Source organism: Marmota monax, unplaced genomic scaffold, assembly GCF_021218885.2.
Source record: "Marmota monax isolate L192 unplaced genomic scaffold, Marmota_monax_Labrador192_F-V1.1 WCK01_AAM20220418_F8-fsc00118, whole genome shotgun sequence".
Taxonomy (NCBI): Eukaryota; Metazoa; Chordata; class Mammalia; order Rodentia; family Sciuridae; genus Marmota; species Marmota monax.
Window position 1 is genome coordinate 3,211,169 of NW_026695231.1, and position 17,863 is coordinate 3,229,031.

General features: G+C 34.2%; 1 protein-coding gene across 1 annotated transcript in view; it reads right to left on the reverse strand.

Annotated features, from left to right (window-relative positions):
• Window positions 1–17,863, reverse strand: part of Ush2a (usherin) — a 763,436-nt gene that overhangs the window by 181,872 nt on the left and 563,701 nt on the right. The window contains exon 46 of the mRNA XM_046438452.2: window positions 16,789–16,901. Coding sequence (XP_046294408.1) covers window positions 16,789–16,901 — 113 coding nt within the window. The remainder of the gene's footprint in view (window positions 1–16,788; window positions 16,902–17,863) is intronic.

Here is a 17,863-nt window from a genome sequence, read left to right on the forward strand (position 1 = left end):
TGCAACTTTAGTAATCACCATATAGTGATTTGAGAAAGTCTATACATCACAAAGATATCACCAGGAATTTGGTATTGCTGAGACAACGCCAACCATCATCTACATCTGGAACTCTCTATTTAAGTCTCTATTGTTGGGGTTTTGTTATTTGCAGCCAAAACAAATACACACATTTATAAAATCCATAATGTCACAGAATTCCTTCAAATGTACTTGAATTCAATACATCTTCATTTTTGAATCACCTAAGTAGATTTTTGTTTTTCTCCAACCATTCTTTAACTAGCATGGTTAGGTGTGTTTTGTGGTCAGGAATGCAGGAATTGGAAATTCCTAAAACACATTCTTTTAAATCATCATGCTCTTAAAGAAGATATCTGATTTTTAAAAACTGACCCACAATTTCATTTAAAACACAGATATGCTCTTTTTTTTTTTCTTTTGTAGGGGTGGTATACAGTGAGGGTATAATGTCTGACCAAACTTTACTGCATTTCCAATGATCTATTAATATTTTATATGCTGTAGCAAATGAGATCATAGTGTAAAACTGCACACAGAGGAGATAACTCTGAATAAAATGATTACTCTTAGGTTAAAGTTACAGAACTTTAATTTTGCTCTTAGGTCTGCTTGCTGGAAAGATACTGCTTCAATCACACCTATGTATCACCTTTAGAATTTTCTTAACAAGCCTTATGTACAGGAAGTAAAGTTTTCAATAAAGCCCCAGAGCTTCAAACATGGCACATCCTTGCTGCAGACCATGGCAAGCAAATCTTTCTCTTTGTAAATGCAAAAATAATATTTATTTTTGTTCTCATTGTTTCTAAAAGATTAATGGAAATTTGTTATTCAATATCAATTTGTTTTTTATAATTCTAGAATTTCCAGTCATAACATTTAACCAGTCAGGAATAGTTACAGACTGCCTTTTACACAGAAAACATTTCAGTAAGTGCTTCATAGGAAAGCAAGTGCATGTGAGCCTTCTCCCTATACTTCAAAAGTCTCACCGTAAATTCTAACAATAACCTATGTTAATAAATTTCCTGCCATTGTGTAACATAACATTTTTACCATATTTTATTTATTTATTTCAAACTGGGGATTGAACCCAGAAGTGCTTAACCACCAAGCTAGATCCCCAGCCCTTTTTATTTTTTATTTTGAGACAGGATCTCACATAGTTGCTGAGACTGGCTTTAAATTTATGATCCTCTTGCCTTGTTGGGATTATAGGCATGTGCCACTACACCGGGCTGTACCTTTTATTTTAAGGAGAAGTAGATCCTCATAGACCAAATTCCTGAACCCCATCAGAATTCCAAATGCTGTTACATGTAAGGCATTCAATTAAGCCCAAACACATTAAAAAGCAGCAGTCAAGATAAACTTGACCTTTTAATAGACTGTTAAAAAATTACTGGTCCATTTTCTTTGGGTACAAACATAAGACATTCTGTAAGAAGACTTTGTAGATAGGAAATTGATGTCACCTATGAGAAAACAATTTCATAGGTGACTAGTGGAGTCGCTGTTATTATTCAAAAGTATCCAACTTTCAAATTAATTCTGCATTCTGCAGATATGTCTTTTTATTCATCACATAATTAACTGCAGAAAACACTACATTAAAGCAATATTCAAGGGTCTGACTTATCCACAAAAGCTGGTGAACGAGAAAGGTCTACAATATACCAGGCAGAATACCATGACATTGTGACTTCTTTTCTTGTGCAACATAACCACAAGTGAGACTACCTACATATTTATTGAGAAAATGAACAGTTTAGCTTTTGAGGATTTGAATCGTTGACATGAAGGCAAATGATCAAAGAAGAAGAGGGTATTTAACATCTGTCTATCTCTCATTGGAAACAACTGGACGAACCACAGGGTCTTTTGGTGGTTGCCTTGAAAATGAAAGATATCTCTAAGAAATATGCACCACTAGTAATGGGATTAATGGTTTCATTGCTTTGATGTTTAAGAGCAAACCAGAAGGAAAATCCTAAGTCTTAGGAGTGAATTAAATATCGGTGAACACAAGCTGAAGTTGTATGTGTGTGTGTGTGTGTGTGTGTTGTGTGTGTTGTGTGTGTGGTTGTATACTCATGTATACATATAAATTGAGAATTTTTGATTGGATCTTTTTCCTAGATTTTTTTTTAATGAAATAACTCTAGGAGGCTACTTAGCTTTCAGGGCAGTAGGAACTGAAGTTTAACATGGCTTAAATAGCTTTTAATCAAACCCATCATGTCTATGTACATTGTGTTACATGAAGTCATTGTGCAGTCAGACATTCTAAATGGACATTGACTTCTGTGACACTAAATAATATTGTGGCTATGCCCATGGGGTTTGTTATTTCCATTCGTCACTTCAAGAAGCACAAAATATCTTAGAATATAGAAAGTACTATGGGAAAAATAATTTCTTACCACTTACCTAACACAGGTGAATATCAAAATAATACAATAATTTTTATGAAGATTTAGGGTTCACACTGGTACTTTAAACATTTTATTATAAAATTGTATTATTATTTTGTCAAAATATTCTTGTTTTGGCCAAAGGAAAAAAAAGTCACATACCCTAAAATATCTTCAAATTGTCACGTGTTAAATAGCTTCAAATTCCTGATCAATTTTAAATATGCCTTTTATTTTTCTATTCAATTTAGTTATTTTTGTCATTTTATGTAGCACTCAAGTTTTCAACAGTACTCTAGATCATGGTTACCAAAAATGATCAGAACATTTTAATATAAGAGGATATAAATGGATTTTGACAATGTATTAATTCTTTGCTCTTAAATCAAGTCATTGAATATTTAATTTTCCTACTGGGATATGTAGTAAAAGTTGCAGTGGTTGAAAATCAATACTCACAACCCATGTCCTTGAGATATGAAATATGCATACATGAAGCACATGAGATGTTATATAATAATATAAAATCAGGTGTTTTCAAAATGTAGTTCAGGATACAATCATAAAAGCACATAAGCAAAGACTACTGTATAATAAACTCACCAAGGAAAGTTTCATAGAAATGGAAGCAAACTTGCATTGGTTAAGAAGAGGATGAGAAGAATTGGGGGCAGGAAGACAGACATCAGCATAAGTTAGAGGCAGGAATCAATGTGATTAATGAATGATCCACATCCAGTAATAATGAAAAGTCCATTTTAACACACAAAAAAAGTATTAGGGTTCCTCAAGTACCATGTTGAGGAGTTAGTGAAATAGGGTAATTGTGTGGGTTGTCACTAATAAAATCAAAATCTTCTTTAGAATTAATAGCCTGGTAAATGAGAGTGGATGTGACCAAAGGCAGGACAAACGTTGGTAATCTAAATGCGATAGAATGTGAACTTTGGATTTCCTCTTATTTAGAAATTGCAACTATTGCTCCAAATTGAGGATAACAGATGATGAGTTTCTTCATTTAAGAGTGGTAAGTTTCTGCCTTTTAAAGGGAACCTCAAGGTTCTGCTAAGTTCTGAGGATAACACTGACCCATAACCCTAATCAACCAAAATAAATGGAATTTGAGGGGGAGTTTCTAAAAACATAAACTTTATAATGAATATTTATTAAATACCTAACATAAAACCAGGCATCATTCTGTATTTATCAGTGATCCAAACAGATAAAGTTCTTTTTATCATAAAATTTACTTTATTTTTGGAGGAGATGAACAGTACAGAAACACATAAATATGTAATGTATCAGGGTAAAAAATCCAGGAGCACTGGAATGCACTGAACAAGAGACAGGATATTAAAACATGAGATCAGGTGGATGTTGGTAGGATGGAATAGGATATTGCAAATCATACAGGATTTTGTAGCATAGGAAAATGAATTTGGATTCATTTTTGAATGTGTTGGAAAGTCATTGGCAGTTTCTGACCTAAGAGATGGAAGGGAGTTACTTACTTAGCACCCCGGCCACTGCCATTCCACATACATAGCCTAGGCTCTAGAAAGAAGTTTCAAATTCAACACTCAGAGAAATTGAAAGAGGAGAAATTGGAAAGACTTTCATCTCATAGTTAGCACTTAACTGAAGCACAGAAATGTCTAAGCCCAATCTGCTGCTGTCTCTGGAAAGAAGTTTGGCAAAGAGGTCTTGGGACAGTTTAACATAGACCCCTGGGCTTGGCATTTTGGAAAGCACAGAAAATGGTGCTTGTTTCTTAGAGGATTCTGAAGGTTAGGGATGGGCCAGAGCAGCTCTTTGATGATAAGAATAGAGTGCCACAATATAAAGCCATATGTGTATATTTTCAGAGGTCTAAGTTTCCTTTGAGCCAAGTGGATGCTTAGCAAGATGGCTGGGCATGGCTACCCTGAAGGAACAGTGACTGACCAGAATGGCAGACTTCTCAGATGAGACAAGTCTTTGGGATATTGTGATCTCCTGGCACCACAGAGAGAGAAGACATGTCAGGAAATTTAGCCATGTGGATATCCTTCTCGGGACCTCTCAAGGAAAACAAAATTGTCAATGGAAGCATCACCTGACACACAGAGGGCTACACAAACATTATCCAGTGCTGACTGTGAAATAATAAAACCATAACACCAGGAAGAGACCCACTTGGATGAAAGGGCATAGGAGAGAAAGCTAGGAAAGGAAAGAGCAAGCTACATCAGGTCTGACCCTGAAAAACAGGAGAAACTTTGAACTAGATGTGAGTTGAACATATTTCTGGAAATAGGATGGACTTTTGAATACTTGATCATGAATCTTAATTGCTGACTCATAACTCATAGACTCATAACTAAAAAAAAATTGAAAGTCATAACATGTTCCTGAGAGGTATTCAAGAGTTGAGAATAAGACCAAAGTATATTTAAGGCAATAAGTAGTAAATGAAAAGTAAAGCTTTTTCATCTTTATATCTAATTGAATTTAGACAGCTCCAACACTTTATGTAAACTGAACTGATGAAAGCATGGAACAGGGTGGGGTTGGTGGAAATAGAGGAACATGTATGAGAAGATGCTTTAAAAGAACATCTACTAAAAGTGACATTTAATGAACTCAGGAGATTTGAAAAAAAAAGTCAAAGATGTGTATCTTTTATGATATGCAGGATGATGAGCCTTTGTAGTAGTGGATGTTGGGGGAGAAAGATGAGTTTGGTGAGAATTTACTTTCAGTTCAAGGTTATGGAAGTGATCAGTGGACATCAAAATAGAAAATCAACAGGCAACTGGATATGTATGGAACTAGGGTTTAGGGAAAAAATAGGGTCAGAGGGCTTTGAGACATCAGTATGACTAAAGTTGTAATGAACTGAGCTGGAAGATGAGGCTTTCTGCTGAAGACAACCAGAATTAACGAGTGAGTCTGTAACAGAAGAGAGCCAGCGGCCAAAATGAGTGAGGAGAAAGAACTGAACTTGGCTAAGAGGCATGAAGACCACCTGAGTGACTGAGCTGCTTCTGTGGGAGCTACAGATGGTAGAAAGGTTAGGAGGAATTTGGGAAGGAGAAGGAGGTGAGGAAATGGAAGTAGTGATGGCCATTTTGAGCATAAGCTTCAGTGCATGCCTGTAATCCTAGTGACTCAAGAGGTGGAGGGGGGAGGATTGCAAGTTCAAAGCCGGCCTCAGCAACGTAGTGAGACCCTGTTTCAAAAAAAAAAAAAAAAAAAAGGCTGGTGACGTGGCTCCGTGGTAAAGTGTCCCTGGGTTTAATTCCTGGTAACCAAAAAAAAAAAAAAAGAAAGAAAGAAAAAGCTTCATATTCTGTAAGGTCTCTTGGAACAATGAATTTGATAATTAGAACTAATTGGCTATCAAAACAATACTATTCCTTGAAATCGGTTGTGATTAGATCTCTACAACAGTACTAAATGTACTCCAAGTTCTCTCCTTTAAGAGTCCTTCCCATATCTTTTAAAGATTTAAGCAGAAAATTCCAGTTCAAATTAAAAGTTATCTCTATTCATCCAAATTAGCTAGGGAGGGATTTTAGAATATGAGTAAGGAATGGGTTATTTATTTTATATTCTACGGTTCAACATTTCTTCCTGTTAAGCCAAACATACAAAAACATGATTTTATTTTATATATATATATATATATATATATATAATGTTAAGATCATTACTTCAGTCTAAGCTGTCAGTCACCCAAACCAAACCAAACCAAACCAACCAACAAACAAAAAACAGGGAAAGAAAATCAAGAATGATTTTGATAGGGGGTGTCCCTCAAAAGCTCTTGTGTGAAATCAGGGAGTAAAGTGATTAGATTACGAAAGTTATAAAAAATTCACTCCATCCTAATTGAATGAACTAACTGGGTGGTAACTATAGGCAGGTGGGGCATGGCTGCAGGAAGTGGGTCACTGGGTGTGTGCCTCATGGATTATATATTTTATCTGCCTGGCTCCTTCCTCTTTCTTTTTCTTCTTCCTGACCTTCATGAGCAGAGCGGCACTCCTTATACCCCATGATGTTCTATCTCACTTTGACCTGAACAATGAGGTTGGCTGACCATAAACTGAACCTCAGAAATCATGAGCCAAAATAAACTTTTCCTCCTCTAAGTTTTTCTTGTTATGTATTTTGCTCACGGTGACTAAAAGCTGACTAATACAGAAGAGATTCCCGGATATCTGTCATAGTATGAAAAAATAGGAGCCTCACAGTTTAACCTCAAATTTGGTGTGAGGCAAAAGGGGAGAGACTCTTTATCCATGAACTCTGACCTCTTGTGCCATATTCAACTCCAAGTTAAGGAATTTGAAAATACAGGGGGATTCATGAAGGATGATAGTGGTTCAGCCTTCATTTAGAGACACCCAGACTATGCTGCTCTCATAAAGATTTCCGAAAAGTTGGTATATAAAAATAATCTTTGCTGCCATTCAGTATCTTGAGGCAAATTTTAAAACCATTATTTGTGAGCACTAAAGAGACATTACATCTCAGACTTTTCATCAATAATACAGCCCCAAACTCAGTTGGAACTGAAAAAACTGCCATAGTTCCAATTAAAGGCAATAAAAGACATGATCTGCATTCTCTCTCTGCCTTCCCTTGAGCTTTGTGCCTGGAAACCATGCATTTTGGAATCCTAGTAGTAATGTAATAAAATCTTATCCTTGTTTATGTTCTTCTCTGAGCTTTTCCTTTTATGGAGAATAAATAAGTAAACCTCACAGGGAGCCCAATATTCAAGTAAAGTTGTCAGTTGGAGTGTTTGTCATATTTCAATCAAAGCCAGAGCCGAGCCAGCCAGCTATCTTCATCCAGCACTCTCTACATTCTCGAGGACCAGAATTAATGAATTAGCTATTGATTAAATTCCACTCTAGCAAATCCACCAAGGCAAATAAATGAACTACCCAGGGCACGTGTAGGCCATGGCCAGACATGTCTGGGCTATTGATCAGTAGTTAGTATTCTTTGGGGATATAGAAGCAGCTGATAATAATATGACAAGTACAGAATATGCAATGCAGAAACAGTTTGTTTCTAGAGAAGCAACTTATAAAGCTAGAAGGGTCCATCTGCTCTTTCTACAGCCGTGTTCTACGGTATCTCTGGTTTATATATATATTAGGAAAATCATGCAGAAGAACTTGAACTACAGATGATGTAGTCAAAAGCAAGGAAAAATTAAAGGCCAGGGACAAGGATGAGTCGTAGCATTCTATGCATATGATCCAACACTCTTGTGTGCTCTCTGTACGTGTTATTGAAATATATAAAAGTTAAATTTTGGTGACTGCTGCATTTTACCTAAAATAGAAAAGGAATATAAGAAATGTATGTTTCATAAGAAACCAGATTATTTTCAATGCTATAGAAGTAAACCTAGTCTACCAATAGTTTTGTAGGAGGATTTTGCATTTGATTTTGCAGATTGCTAACATAAAAAAAGATTTTTAAAAACCAAAATAGAAACATAATTAACAAGTATACATTGCCAGAAGTATAATGCAATTACACAAACAATAACCTGCACACAGGAGGCTAAGGGCTTTGGTGTTGGTATATTTTGATTAATGGCTTGGCAGCTTATACCTGCTCGTTAAGAGTCTTGCCTTCGGATATTGTTATTCTGCTACGATGGATCATTTTAAGAAAGGAAAGATTTTATATGCCAATATTTGGTTGTGAGTGATTTCTAACAAGTTTTAGCTAGATCTCTGACCGGGGAAAAAATAAAAAGAAAAAGTCAGCCAAAGGCATTGTAATAAAGAAAAATCTGGTGCTGCTTACAGTCTATCTTTCCCACTAATTACAACCAGAAAGTCTGCATACATCACAAAACATGACTATCTGAGGACTTCGAAAAGGCAATAACAGGCAGATCAGGAAAGGAACCACACATGGAAGAATGAAATGTTATGGAATAATTTTCCCATTTTTGTCTCTCTGTTTATCTTGCATCTTTAACTTCAGAGCAGTACCACTATCAAACTGTGAACTGGGAAAGGGAAATCTTAAAGAAAGTCAATCTTTCTGGCCAGAGTACCTGGAACAAAAAAACTTTGCAAGCCAGAGAGTGTAGGGGAAATTCCCATTTTGTTTTGCCCGCGCCCCCCCCTTCCCCCCGCCCCCCACCTCCTTGGGTCCTGCCCTGAGGATAATTCCAATGAAGGAGGAGCGCTGTGGTAATTGTGGCCAAACAGGAATCCAAAATCTCAAGGAAACTCATTTATTTTAATTCAGAGGAACCATAAAAAGGGCCCTTGAGGGGCAAAGAATATGGGTGGGTGGGGAGTAAGACTTTTTACGTTTTTTCTATTTTTCTATCACCTGATTGACCCAAAGAGCAGCTCCACTTCTTCAAACTGTGAGGCAGGAGGGCATCCAAACTTCCAAGAGAAACTATCATTTTAGCCAAGCTTTTAGGAAAGGAAATCTAACATAAGTGTAAAGTGAGGAAGAAATCTCCGAGAAAGCTAGATTTCCTCAGTCTATAAATGAATCAATACAAGCACCAAATCAACACTAAGCGGCATGTTTACAGTTGCCCATTGAGTAGCATATTCAAAGGGTGTAGCAAAGTGATGAATTCTGAACTTTTATACAATTCTCCAGCTAAATCTCAAACAATTCACTGAGAAAAAGCATGCTTGGGACAGATGTAAAGTAGCACAGAACAGATTTTGAAAAATGAATTGATTGTTTTAGCTACTGACAAAGCAAGCCAGAATTTGTAGTGTGAAGCTAACCAGTTGATCACCTGCTTTAGGAAAAAAAAAAAAAAACCCAAAACATAAAAATCAACATTCTTCAGACGATTGTAACAGGACTCAAATTATTATGACCTAATATTCAAAGTGTCCAGAAAATAATTCTAAATCACTCAAATTTACACTAATCAAAAATGTCTGGAGCAGTTATATTATTATCAGACAAAATAGATTTAAGAACAAGGAAATCATGAAGAAAAAAGAGATCACAAAAAATTAAAAGGTAAGTTGAGCAAGAAAATAAGCCTCAATGTGCATATAACCAACGATAAAACATTAAAATACATGAATCGAAAATTACATCTGAAGAAGAAACAAATAAATCCACAATTAAATTTGAAAACTTCAAATCTCCTCTTACAATAATGGCCCGAACAACCAGAGGAAAATCAGTCTATGTGCTGATGTGATGATCTGAATGTTACACTCATTCAACTTGCATTTATAAAACTGACAAAAACTTAATACACATTCTCCTCAAGTGTGCAATGGACACTTACCAAAAGAGATCATATTCTGTGTCATGAAACAAATCTTAGTTAATTTAAAAGAACTGAAGTCACAAAATTATGTTCTCAGACCATAAGAGAATTATGACTAGAAATCCGTTCAGAAATATCTGGAAAATGCAAAATGCTTGAAAATAAATAATCTCTTTTCAAATAATCTATAGCTCAGGAAGGCTTATGGGAAATTACAAATAATTTGGATAAATGAGATGAGAATTCAGCATTCCAAAAAATTGTGTGAGTCGAACAGAAGTAGGGCTTTAGAGGAAAATTCATAGCAGTACGTCTGGAAAGTAAAAGAAGAAAAAGGAGGAGGAGGAGGAAAAGGAGTATGAAAAGGAGGAGCAGAGGAGAAAAAAAAATCTCAAATCAATAACCTAACCTTTTCTCATCAAGAAACTATAGAAAGAACAACAAAGCAAGAAGAAGGAAGAAAACAATAAAAAACAGAGCAGAAATTAATGAGATGGCAAATAGAAAATGTAGAAAATCAATAAAACCAACAGACGTTTTTCTGAAAGGATCTACAAAATTGATCAAACTCTTGGGTGACCAAGCAAGAGAGGATACTTGTTACCAATATTGAAAATAAAAATGTGCAAATCAAATCAGACTCTGCAGACAACTGTCTGAGCTGGGCATGGTGGCACGTGCCTATAATCCCAGCAACTTTGCAAGCCAAGGCAGGAGGAACATGAGTTCAAGGCCAACCTGGGCAACATAGCAAGTGCCCATCTTAAACAAATAAGCAAATCACTACTTTCTGCCCCCCCACATATTTGACAAATTTGGTGAAAATAGTCAATTCTTTGTACATACATGATAACAAACTTTACTTGAAAAAAAATAGCCTGAATCATTTTATTTTTTAATTAGTTAATTTATTTTTTTTTGAGAGAGAGAGAGAGAGAGAGAGAGAGAGAGAATTTTTTTAATATTTATTTTTTAGTTATTGGTGGACACAGCATCTTTGTTTTTGTATGTGTTGCTGAGGATCGAACCCCGGGCCGCACGCATGCCAGGTGAGCGTGCTACCGCTTGAGCCACATCCCCAGCCCCTGAATCATTTTAAATTATTAAGAAAACTGAATTCTGAGTTCAATATCTTTTTCCAAGGAAAACTTCATAAAAAAGTAAATTTCACTGGTAAGTTCTACCAATACTTAAGAAATAAATAATAACTTTTTAAAGATAATCTCTTCTACAAAATATGAGAAAGGAATATTTCTCAACTCATTTTATGGGGACAGAATCACCATGATTCCCAAAATAGAAAAAAAAAGACACAGTCCGATGTGTTTCATGAGTATAGATAAAGAAGATAATAGTAAATTGCATCTATCAGTATGCAAAAAGGAAAATATGTCACTACCAAGTGGGGTTTATACATAGACTACAGATTAGTTAATTATTTGCAAACCAATCGATATAATTAACCATCCTATGAATTTAAAAAGTGTAAAAAAACATTTGACAAAATTCCATATCCATAATAAAAACTTTCAGCAAATTAAAAATAAAAGGTTAATTCTTCAAACTGATGAAAGGCATCTCCCGAAATGCATAAGTAACATGTTTAATGGTAAAAGATTGAAAACTTTCTTTCAAAGATTGGTAACAAGTCAAGGATATGCTTCTATCACCTTGCTGAACTAGATGGTGCAATATGGCAGGAAGAAGAAATAAAAGGCACACGGATTGAAAAGAAGAAATAAAAGTTTCTTTTTATTGAAGATCTATGTTAGCTATGATAAAACTCGTAAGACTCAGAATAAGTTTAGCAAGGTTTCTGAATACCAAAATCAATTGTGTTTCTATACACTAACAATGAACAATTGGATTTTAATTTGTTTTTAAAAAGCATTAATAATATTGACCAAATTATATTGTTATATTGTGTGCATGTATGAATACATTGTGTACAATTATAGTGCACCAATAAAAATACGGAAAAAAAATCAATAGCGGTACCCCAAAAGAAAATAGTTAGGTACAAATCTAATAAAATATGTGTAGTATCTTTATAATTAATTCTATAAAATATTTTTCAAATAAATGAAAGAATAACCAATTAAATGAATAGTAAACCTTGCTCATGACTTGGAACATTTGATTCTGTTGTGATGTACATTCTCATCCAATTGATCTACAGATTCAATCTGATCCTAATTAGAATAACAGAAAGGTTGTATTTTACATATCAATAAGATCTTTGCAAAATTTATATGGAAAGACAAAATAATGAGAAAAGCCAAAAACATTTTTGAGAAAGTCATTGTTGGAATACTCATATTATAAAGCTATAATAATCAAGATTGTAAAACATTGGTAAATAGATATATATACTGATCAATTGAATAGAAATGAGTCCATATATGAGCAACAAAATGTGTTTAAGTTTATATTTAAGAAAGCTCCAAAATATTCAGTGGAGAGAAGGATCTTTCTAACCAATTGTGTTAGAACAACTGAATATTCAGACCTCACTTTGAATATTAACACAAAATGAATTAACATGAAATGATTTATAGCTATTAATTGAAAATGTAAACACATAAAAGTTCTAGACAAAAGTATAGGAGAAAATGTTTCCAAACTTTGAGTCAAGGAAGTATTTCTTTGATATATCAAATGTATAAACCATAAAAGAAAAACAATGACAAATCAGACTCTGAAAATTTAAAAAATTTTTAAGCAAATGATACATTAAAGTGAATTAAAAAAACAAGCCACATACTCAAGAAAAATATTTGTACATTATATGATAAAAATCAAATCCAAATCATATGTTTTAAAACCCAACAATAAGAAAACAATGAATCTAATGAACAAACTGGCAAAAGATTTGAAGAGGCAGTTTGCCATATTGGGAAGACCAATGCCAAATAACACATGCAAAGATTTTATTAGTCATGAGGGAAACATAAATTTAAACCAAGATAATGTAGAACTAAATATCTGTTAAAATAGATGTTAAATAAAAGAATACCCAGTATAACATCAAGCTTTAGCAAAAACATGGAACTACTCAAACTGTCATACAATGCTAGAAGAAACACAAGATATTACAGCTATTTTATAAATCAGTTGGCAGTTTCTTATGTCTCAGAAATCTAACTCTTACCCAAGTGAATTGAATGAAAATGTAAGTTTACACAAAATCCTGTATATAAATGTTTATGGTTATTTTATGTGTAGTCATGAAAAGCAGAAATCTACTCCAAACTATGTACAAATTGTGGTGTTTTCATATAATAGAATATACTTCACAGTGAAAAGTAACAACTATAATATGAGGAATGAATCTTCCATGCATTGCACTAAGTTAAAGAACCCAGACACAAACTGCTATTTATATATATTACAATATGGAAAGGCAAAATTGTGGAAATTAGAACAGAGCAGCATTTGCTTAGTTTGGGAAAGGATGGCACAGGAGTTGTCAGTAAGAGGACACCATGAGGGAATATTTTGACTTTGTGGAACTGGTTAATATTTTGATTAGGGTGGTGTTTCCATACTCTATGTATTTGTCAAAACTCTTAGAATTGTGGAGCAATAAGATGAATTTTACTGTATATTAACTAAAAAAATACTTTTGAAATCTAAGAGTAAATAAACAAGTTCAGGAAACCAGAATCTTTTCAGAAGTTTAAATTGTTATCATAAATAGGCTGCTTTCTTCACATACTTGTCAGCTTTTAATAGAATCTATATTTTTTTCTCTTTGTATATCTTTAACTGTATTTCATGGACATTTGGTTGACTATGGCATATTAAGTTGAGAACATTTTTAAAAATTCATTTTTAATTTTTTTAAAAATTGACAGATAACCTTGTATGTTGTTATTATGTACAATACAATGTGCTGAAGTACATACACATTGTGGAATAGTTATATCTAGCTAGTCAGCTGATGCACCTATCATAGTTCTCATTTTCATGATGAGGGGACTTGACATGCACTCTCCATAGTTTTCAATATTATGACATATCATCATTAACTATAATCACATTGCTATATAAAATAATTTAAGAAGAGAATGGGGAGATATTGGTAAATGAACAGTTTTTTAAACTGGAAGTTTTGAAGGCATCATTATATTATCTTTTACCAGTGAATACTGCTGTTTAAAATCTGATGACTAGAGTCAAATTCCCAATTCATATGTACCTAAGCTGTATTTTCTTCCTGGAAGTTTTTTGAAGGTGTTTTTAAAACTTGGTATTGAGCTACTTCCTGATAAAATCCCTTCATACACAATTCTTTTTCAGTCATTCAGTATTGCCATTTGGGGCATCTTTTAATCTATACATCAGTGATTTTGGTTCTGGGATATTTTCTTAGCATCTTTCTTTGATTATCTTTTCTTCTTGTGTTTCCCTTTTCTGCAATTTTTATTTTTCAAGTGTTAGACTTCCCAGATGGTTTTTAATCTTTTTTTTTTACTTCTTTGTTTTCAATTGCACTTTCAGAGACATTCCCTCAAAATTTCATCCAACGTTTTAATCCAGTTTTCATATTTCTAATATCCATGAGGCTCACCCCCATCCTCCCAACTTTGATTATTCCTTTTTAGAAAAGTATTCTGTTTTGTTGCATGGATAGAGGATTTCCTTCTTTTGTGTTTTTCCTTTGAGGTTCTATTTTTTTTCTCATACATATTGTTTCCGGGTCTTTTGAATCATGTCTTTATTTTGATCTACTTATTTTTAGGAGTAATGCATCAAAATAAGATGACTAGCTTTACAGACAAGTGAGACTCATTGATTGACATACTTCCCCACTGGATGTCCAGTGGGTGAACAGCTTTTTTATCCTTAGAGGATCTCCAAATGCTAGTAACTGGAAATATTTTAATTTGAGTCATTTGTTCTATCTAAAGAAGAATGTTCATTTCCCAATAAGGAGGCATTTATGGCTGAACACTTGCTTTTGAGAGCAGAGCTGGGAAAAGTAGTCAAGTGCTCTACCATCCATATTAGTCCTGCTTTCTCTTTGCTTTTATCTCTATCCTTCATCTCACCGTCCCTGTGCCTTATATCCCTAGTTCTTACTGCCATTGTTAAGTTTCTCTGAAGAATAAATGTCTTATTCCCCCGGTTGGAGGGACTTTGCCATGCAGGTGAAAAGAAATAGACAAGGGGATGCATGTGTAGTGATAAGGGACCAGGGCGGCTTCTTGCCTTTTTTTCCCTTAAGGCTTTTAGCTAATCTCCAGATTTCAAGTCAGAACCTTACCCACTCCCTGCCTCTTCAAAATCCTTAAAGCCTCTATGTGCTCAGCCACTTAGAGTTTCTGCAGGAAAATTAGGTTCTTTCCTGTCCCAACCATTATACTTTGGTTGTAAATTTCTCCAGTGTACTTCATCATTTGCCTCTCCCTTAGAAACACTGATTTCAAAATGGTATGGAAACCTCTTGTTGATGCTTCTTTCGCTGTCCTTGCTCTTGTTGCACAATGTTCTTTTAAATGGTCTTGCCATTAATTTAATGTATTTGGGTGTAATCAATTTTTAACCACAACAAAAGTGTTTTTCCTTCATTATCACCTAAAAGAATCATCTTAAAGGAAAAAGCACCCTAGAGACACAGACACATTTGTTCAGTTTCTCATAAAGCTTAGAGATTATTTTTAGCTCCACATAAATATGTAATTTAAGACATACCCCTTTATGTCATTCACCTGGGTTTGAATCAGGGGATGCTAGCAGACAAGAATTTGACAATATCCACCCACTTAACTATAATTCTTCCTTGAATTTTTCTAGACAGAACTCAAATGTCATATCTTCCAGAATGCCACTGAGAACCTGGGTAGAATTTGGAATTTTCCTCTTCATGCTCTTCTTACATTTTGCCAACCTCTCTCATGGTGTTATTTGCATTGTTTTATAAACATTTATTCAGGGAAGTGTGTCCCATAGTGGACTAGAACTTTACAAATTTAGAATCATTCCATATTCTTTTTTGTGTTACTTTTACCTTTTATATTACAGCCATAAATATGTTTAATTAAGTAATAAATAATGGTCTCTGGTGCTCATTTAACTTGACTACTTCCTCCCTGCATGAGAGGCAACCCCATGGATACCTGAGTAAAAATTATGAAGGGAATTATTAACTAACTAGCATGTCAAAATCTAGATCAGTATCTATAGAAAATAAACTGAAGATAACAAGATAAAATTTTTACCAAAAGAGGTAAGAATCCAGTTACTTGTGTTTTCCAGTATTTGCAGTGACTTAAAAAAAGACCCAGTAATTTCAGTCTGTTAGAAAATAATCCTTCAGAATTGAAACATTATACAATGGATGATTATTTCAGTCACTGTATGTGTGTGTATGTGTGGGTACAAGTGCATGCTGGTATGTATGTAAAGGGGAATTCATTTGGCTTAGGCAAAAATATAATGTGAGAGTGCCCAAAATTTTTTCTTTAGCTTCAACTTGATATCAAGAAATGAACCATGATCACCTTTGGCTTTGGAAATCATTAAATCTTATTACTTTTAATGATGTATTATGAAGAGACTCACTTTCAAACTATAGTCATTTCTCAGCAACAAAAGAATATAGAAAAATAAAGAGATTCTTCCCAGAATCTGATACAGTTTGTAATGGTTATCCAAAAACAGTGTGCTCTATTTATTTCACAAATATGTCTAGCTTCAGGACAATCTGATATATGTGACTCAAACTTTTTCAAAAGAGATCAAGGTGGTAGTAATTATTCCATTTAAAATCTTATTTGGCTTCACATAAGTATTCACTGAAGAACCTATTTAAATAAGGAGACTTTTGTGCATTTAAGTATTTGTTCATAAATTGTTAAATGAAGGAAGTACTATCAGGGAAGTCAGTTTCAATGTTATTGGATGTCAAATAAAGATGAACATAAGTGAAATAATACAAAATTTGATAAATACACATATTTATAGCAATTTTAAGGGGGACTGTCATGGCTTAAATGTTAACTTTAAAATTTTTTCCATTTTTTTATGATTAGAGTTCTTCAGATTAACTAATAAAAATGTTGGTACCTTGAAGTGATGTGATGAATTACGGGTGTTGGCATATCACTTGGAGTATCTTCCACTGTGGTGATTTGGGTTCCGTTGCTTTTCACACAGGCATATTTTGTACAAACTTCAACCTGAAAAAATAGTTTAGAAAAAAGATAGATTCAACCATGTTCAAAATACAGGATTGACAGTGGACTGAATCCAGGTCCTCTCATTTCATAAAAATCTCTTAGCTCTCTATGGCCTTTAGGGTTTTGTAAATATTCATTTGTGATGTTAATTGACTCCAGTGGGATAACCTCCAACTACAGTGCAGAATTGGGTTCAGCACAATTGATGTAGTGATTAGAATGGTGATGTTTAGCTCTGGTTCTAACCATTCAGAAAAGTAAAGACTTATTAATCTACTCAGCATCCAGTCAAGGAATGGAAGATGCTCAGGTGACAGTTTGCAAGTATAATAGGTTATCACTGCATCCTGCTCTCTAGATCTATAACCCAGTAGTGTAATGATGATATCCTCTGGAAGCCTTGACACTTTACAACAAATAGCCTAAATGCTAATGTCTAATGGAAGAAAAATGAAGCCTGGAGAAGACTTCCAATATGGCTGAGCTATTTTATATCCATTTGTTCCGGCTGCAATGGTCTTTTTTTTACCTTAATCACAGCAGAAAATCATCATTCACCCCTTTAATTCTGCCACCTAATTTGAATAAAAACTGAGGAGGGTGGAATAACTAAAGATTAGAAATGGAGTTTATCAAAAATGAGTAACACAAAGGAATATAAGTAGTAAGAGGAAGGAAAGGCACATGAAAATACAAAAGACTGCGACTGGAATATCTACAAGGCAACACAATTCTGCTCTCAATTAAAAAAATCAGCCAAACATGAGCCAGTACAAAGATGGGCTTTTTCCAGCATAGGGTTTTTTTTTTTTAATGTTTTTATTAGTGCATTCTAGCCATAAGTACTGGTGGAGTTCATTTTGACATAATGATACATGCATGGAAAATATTTGGCTGTTTTAATTCCCAGTTCTTCCTCTTTGGCTCCCCTCCTCCCTTCTCTTATTCTCCTCCCTCTATAA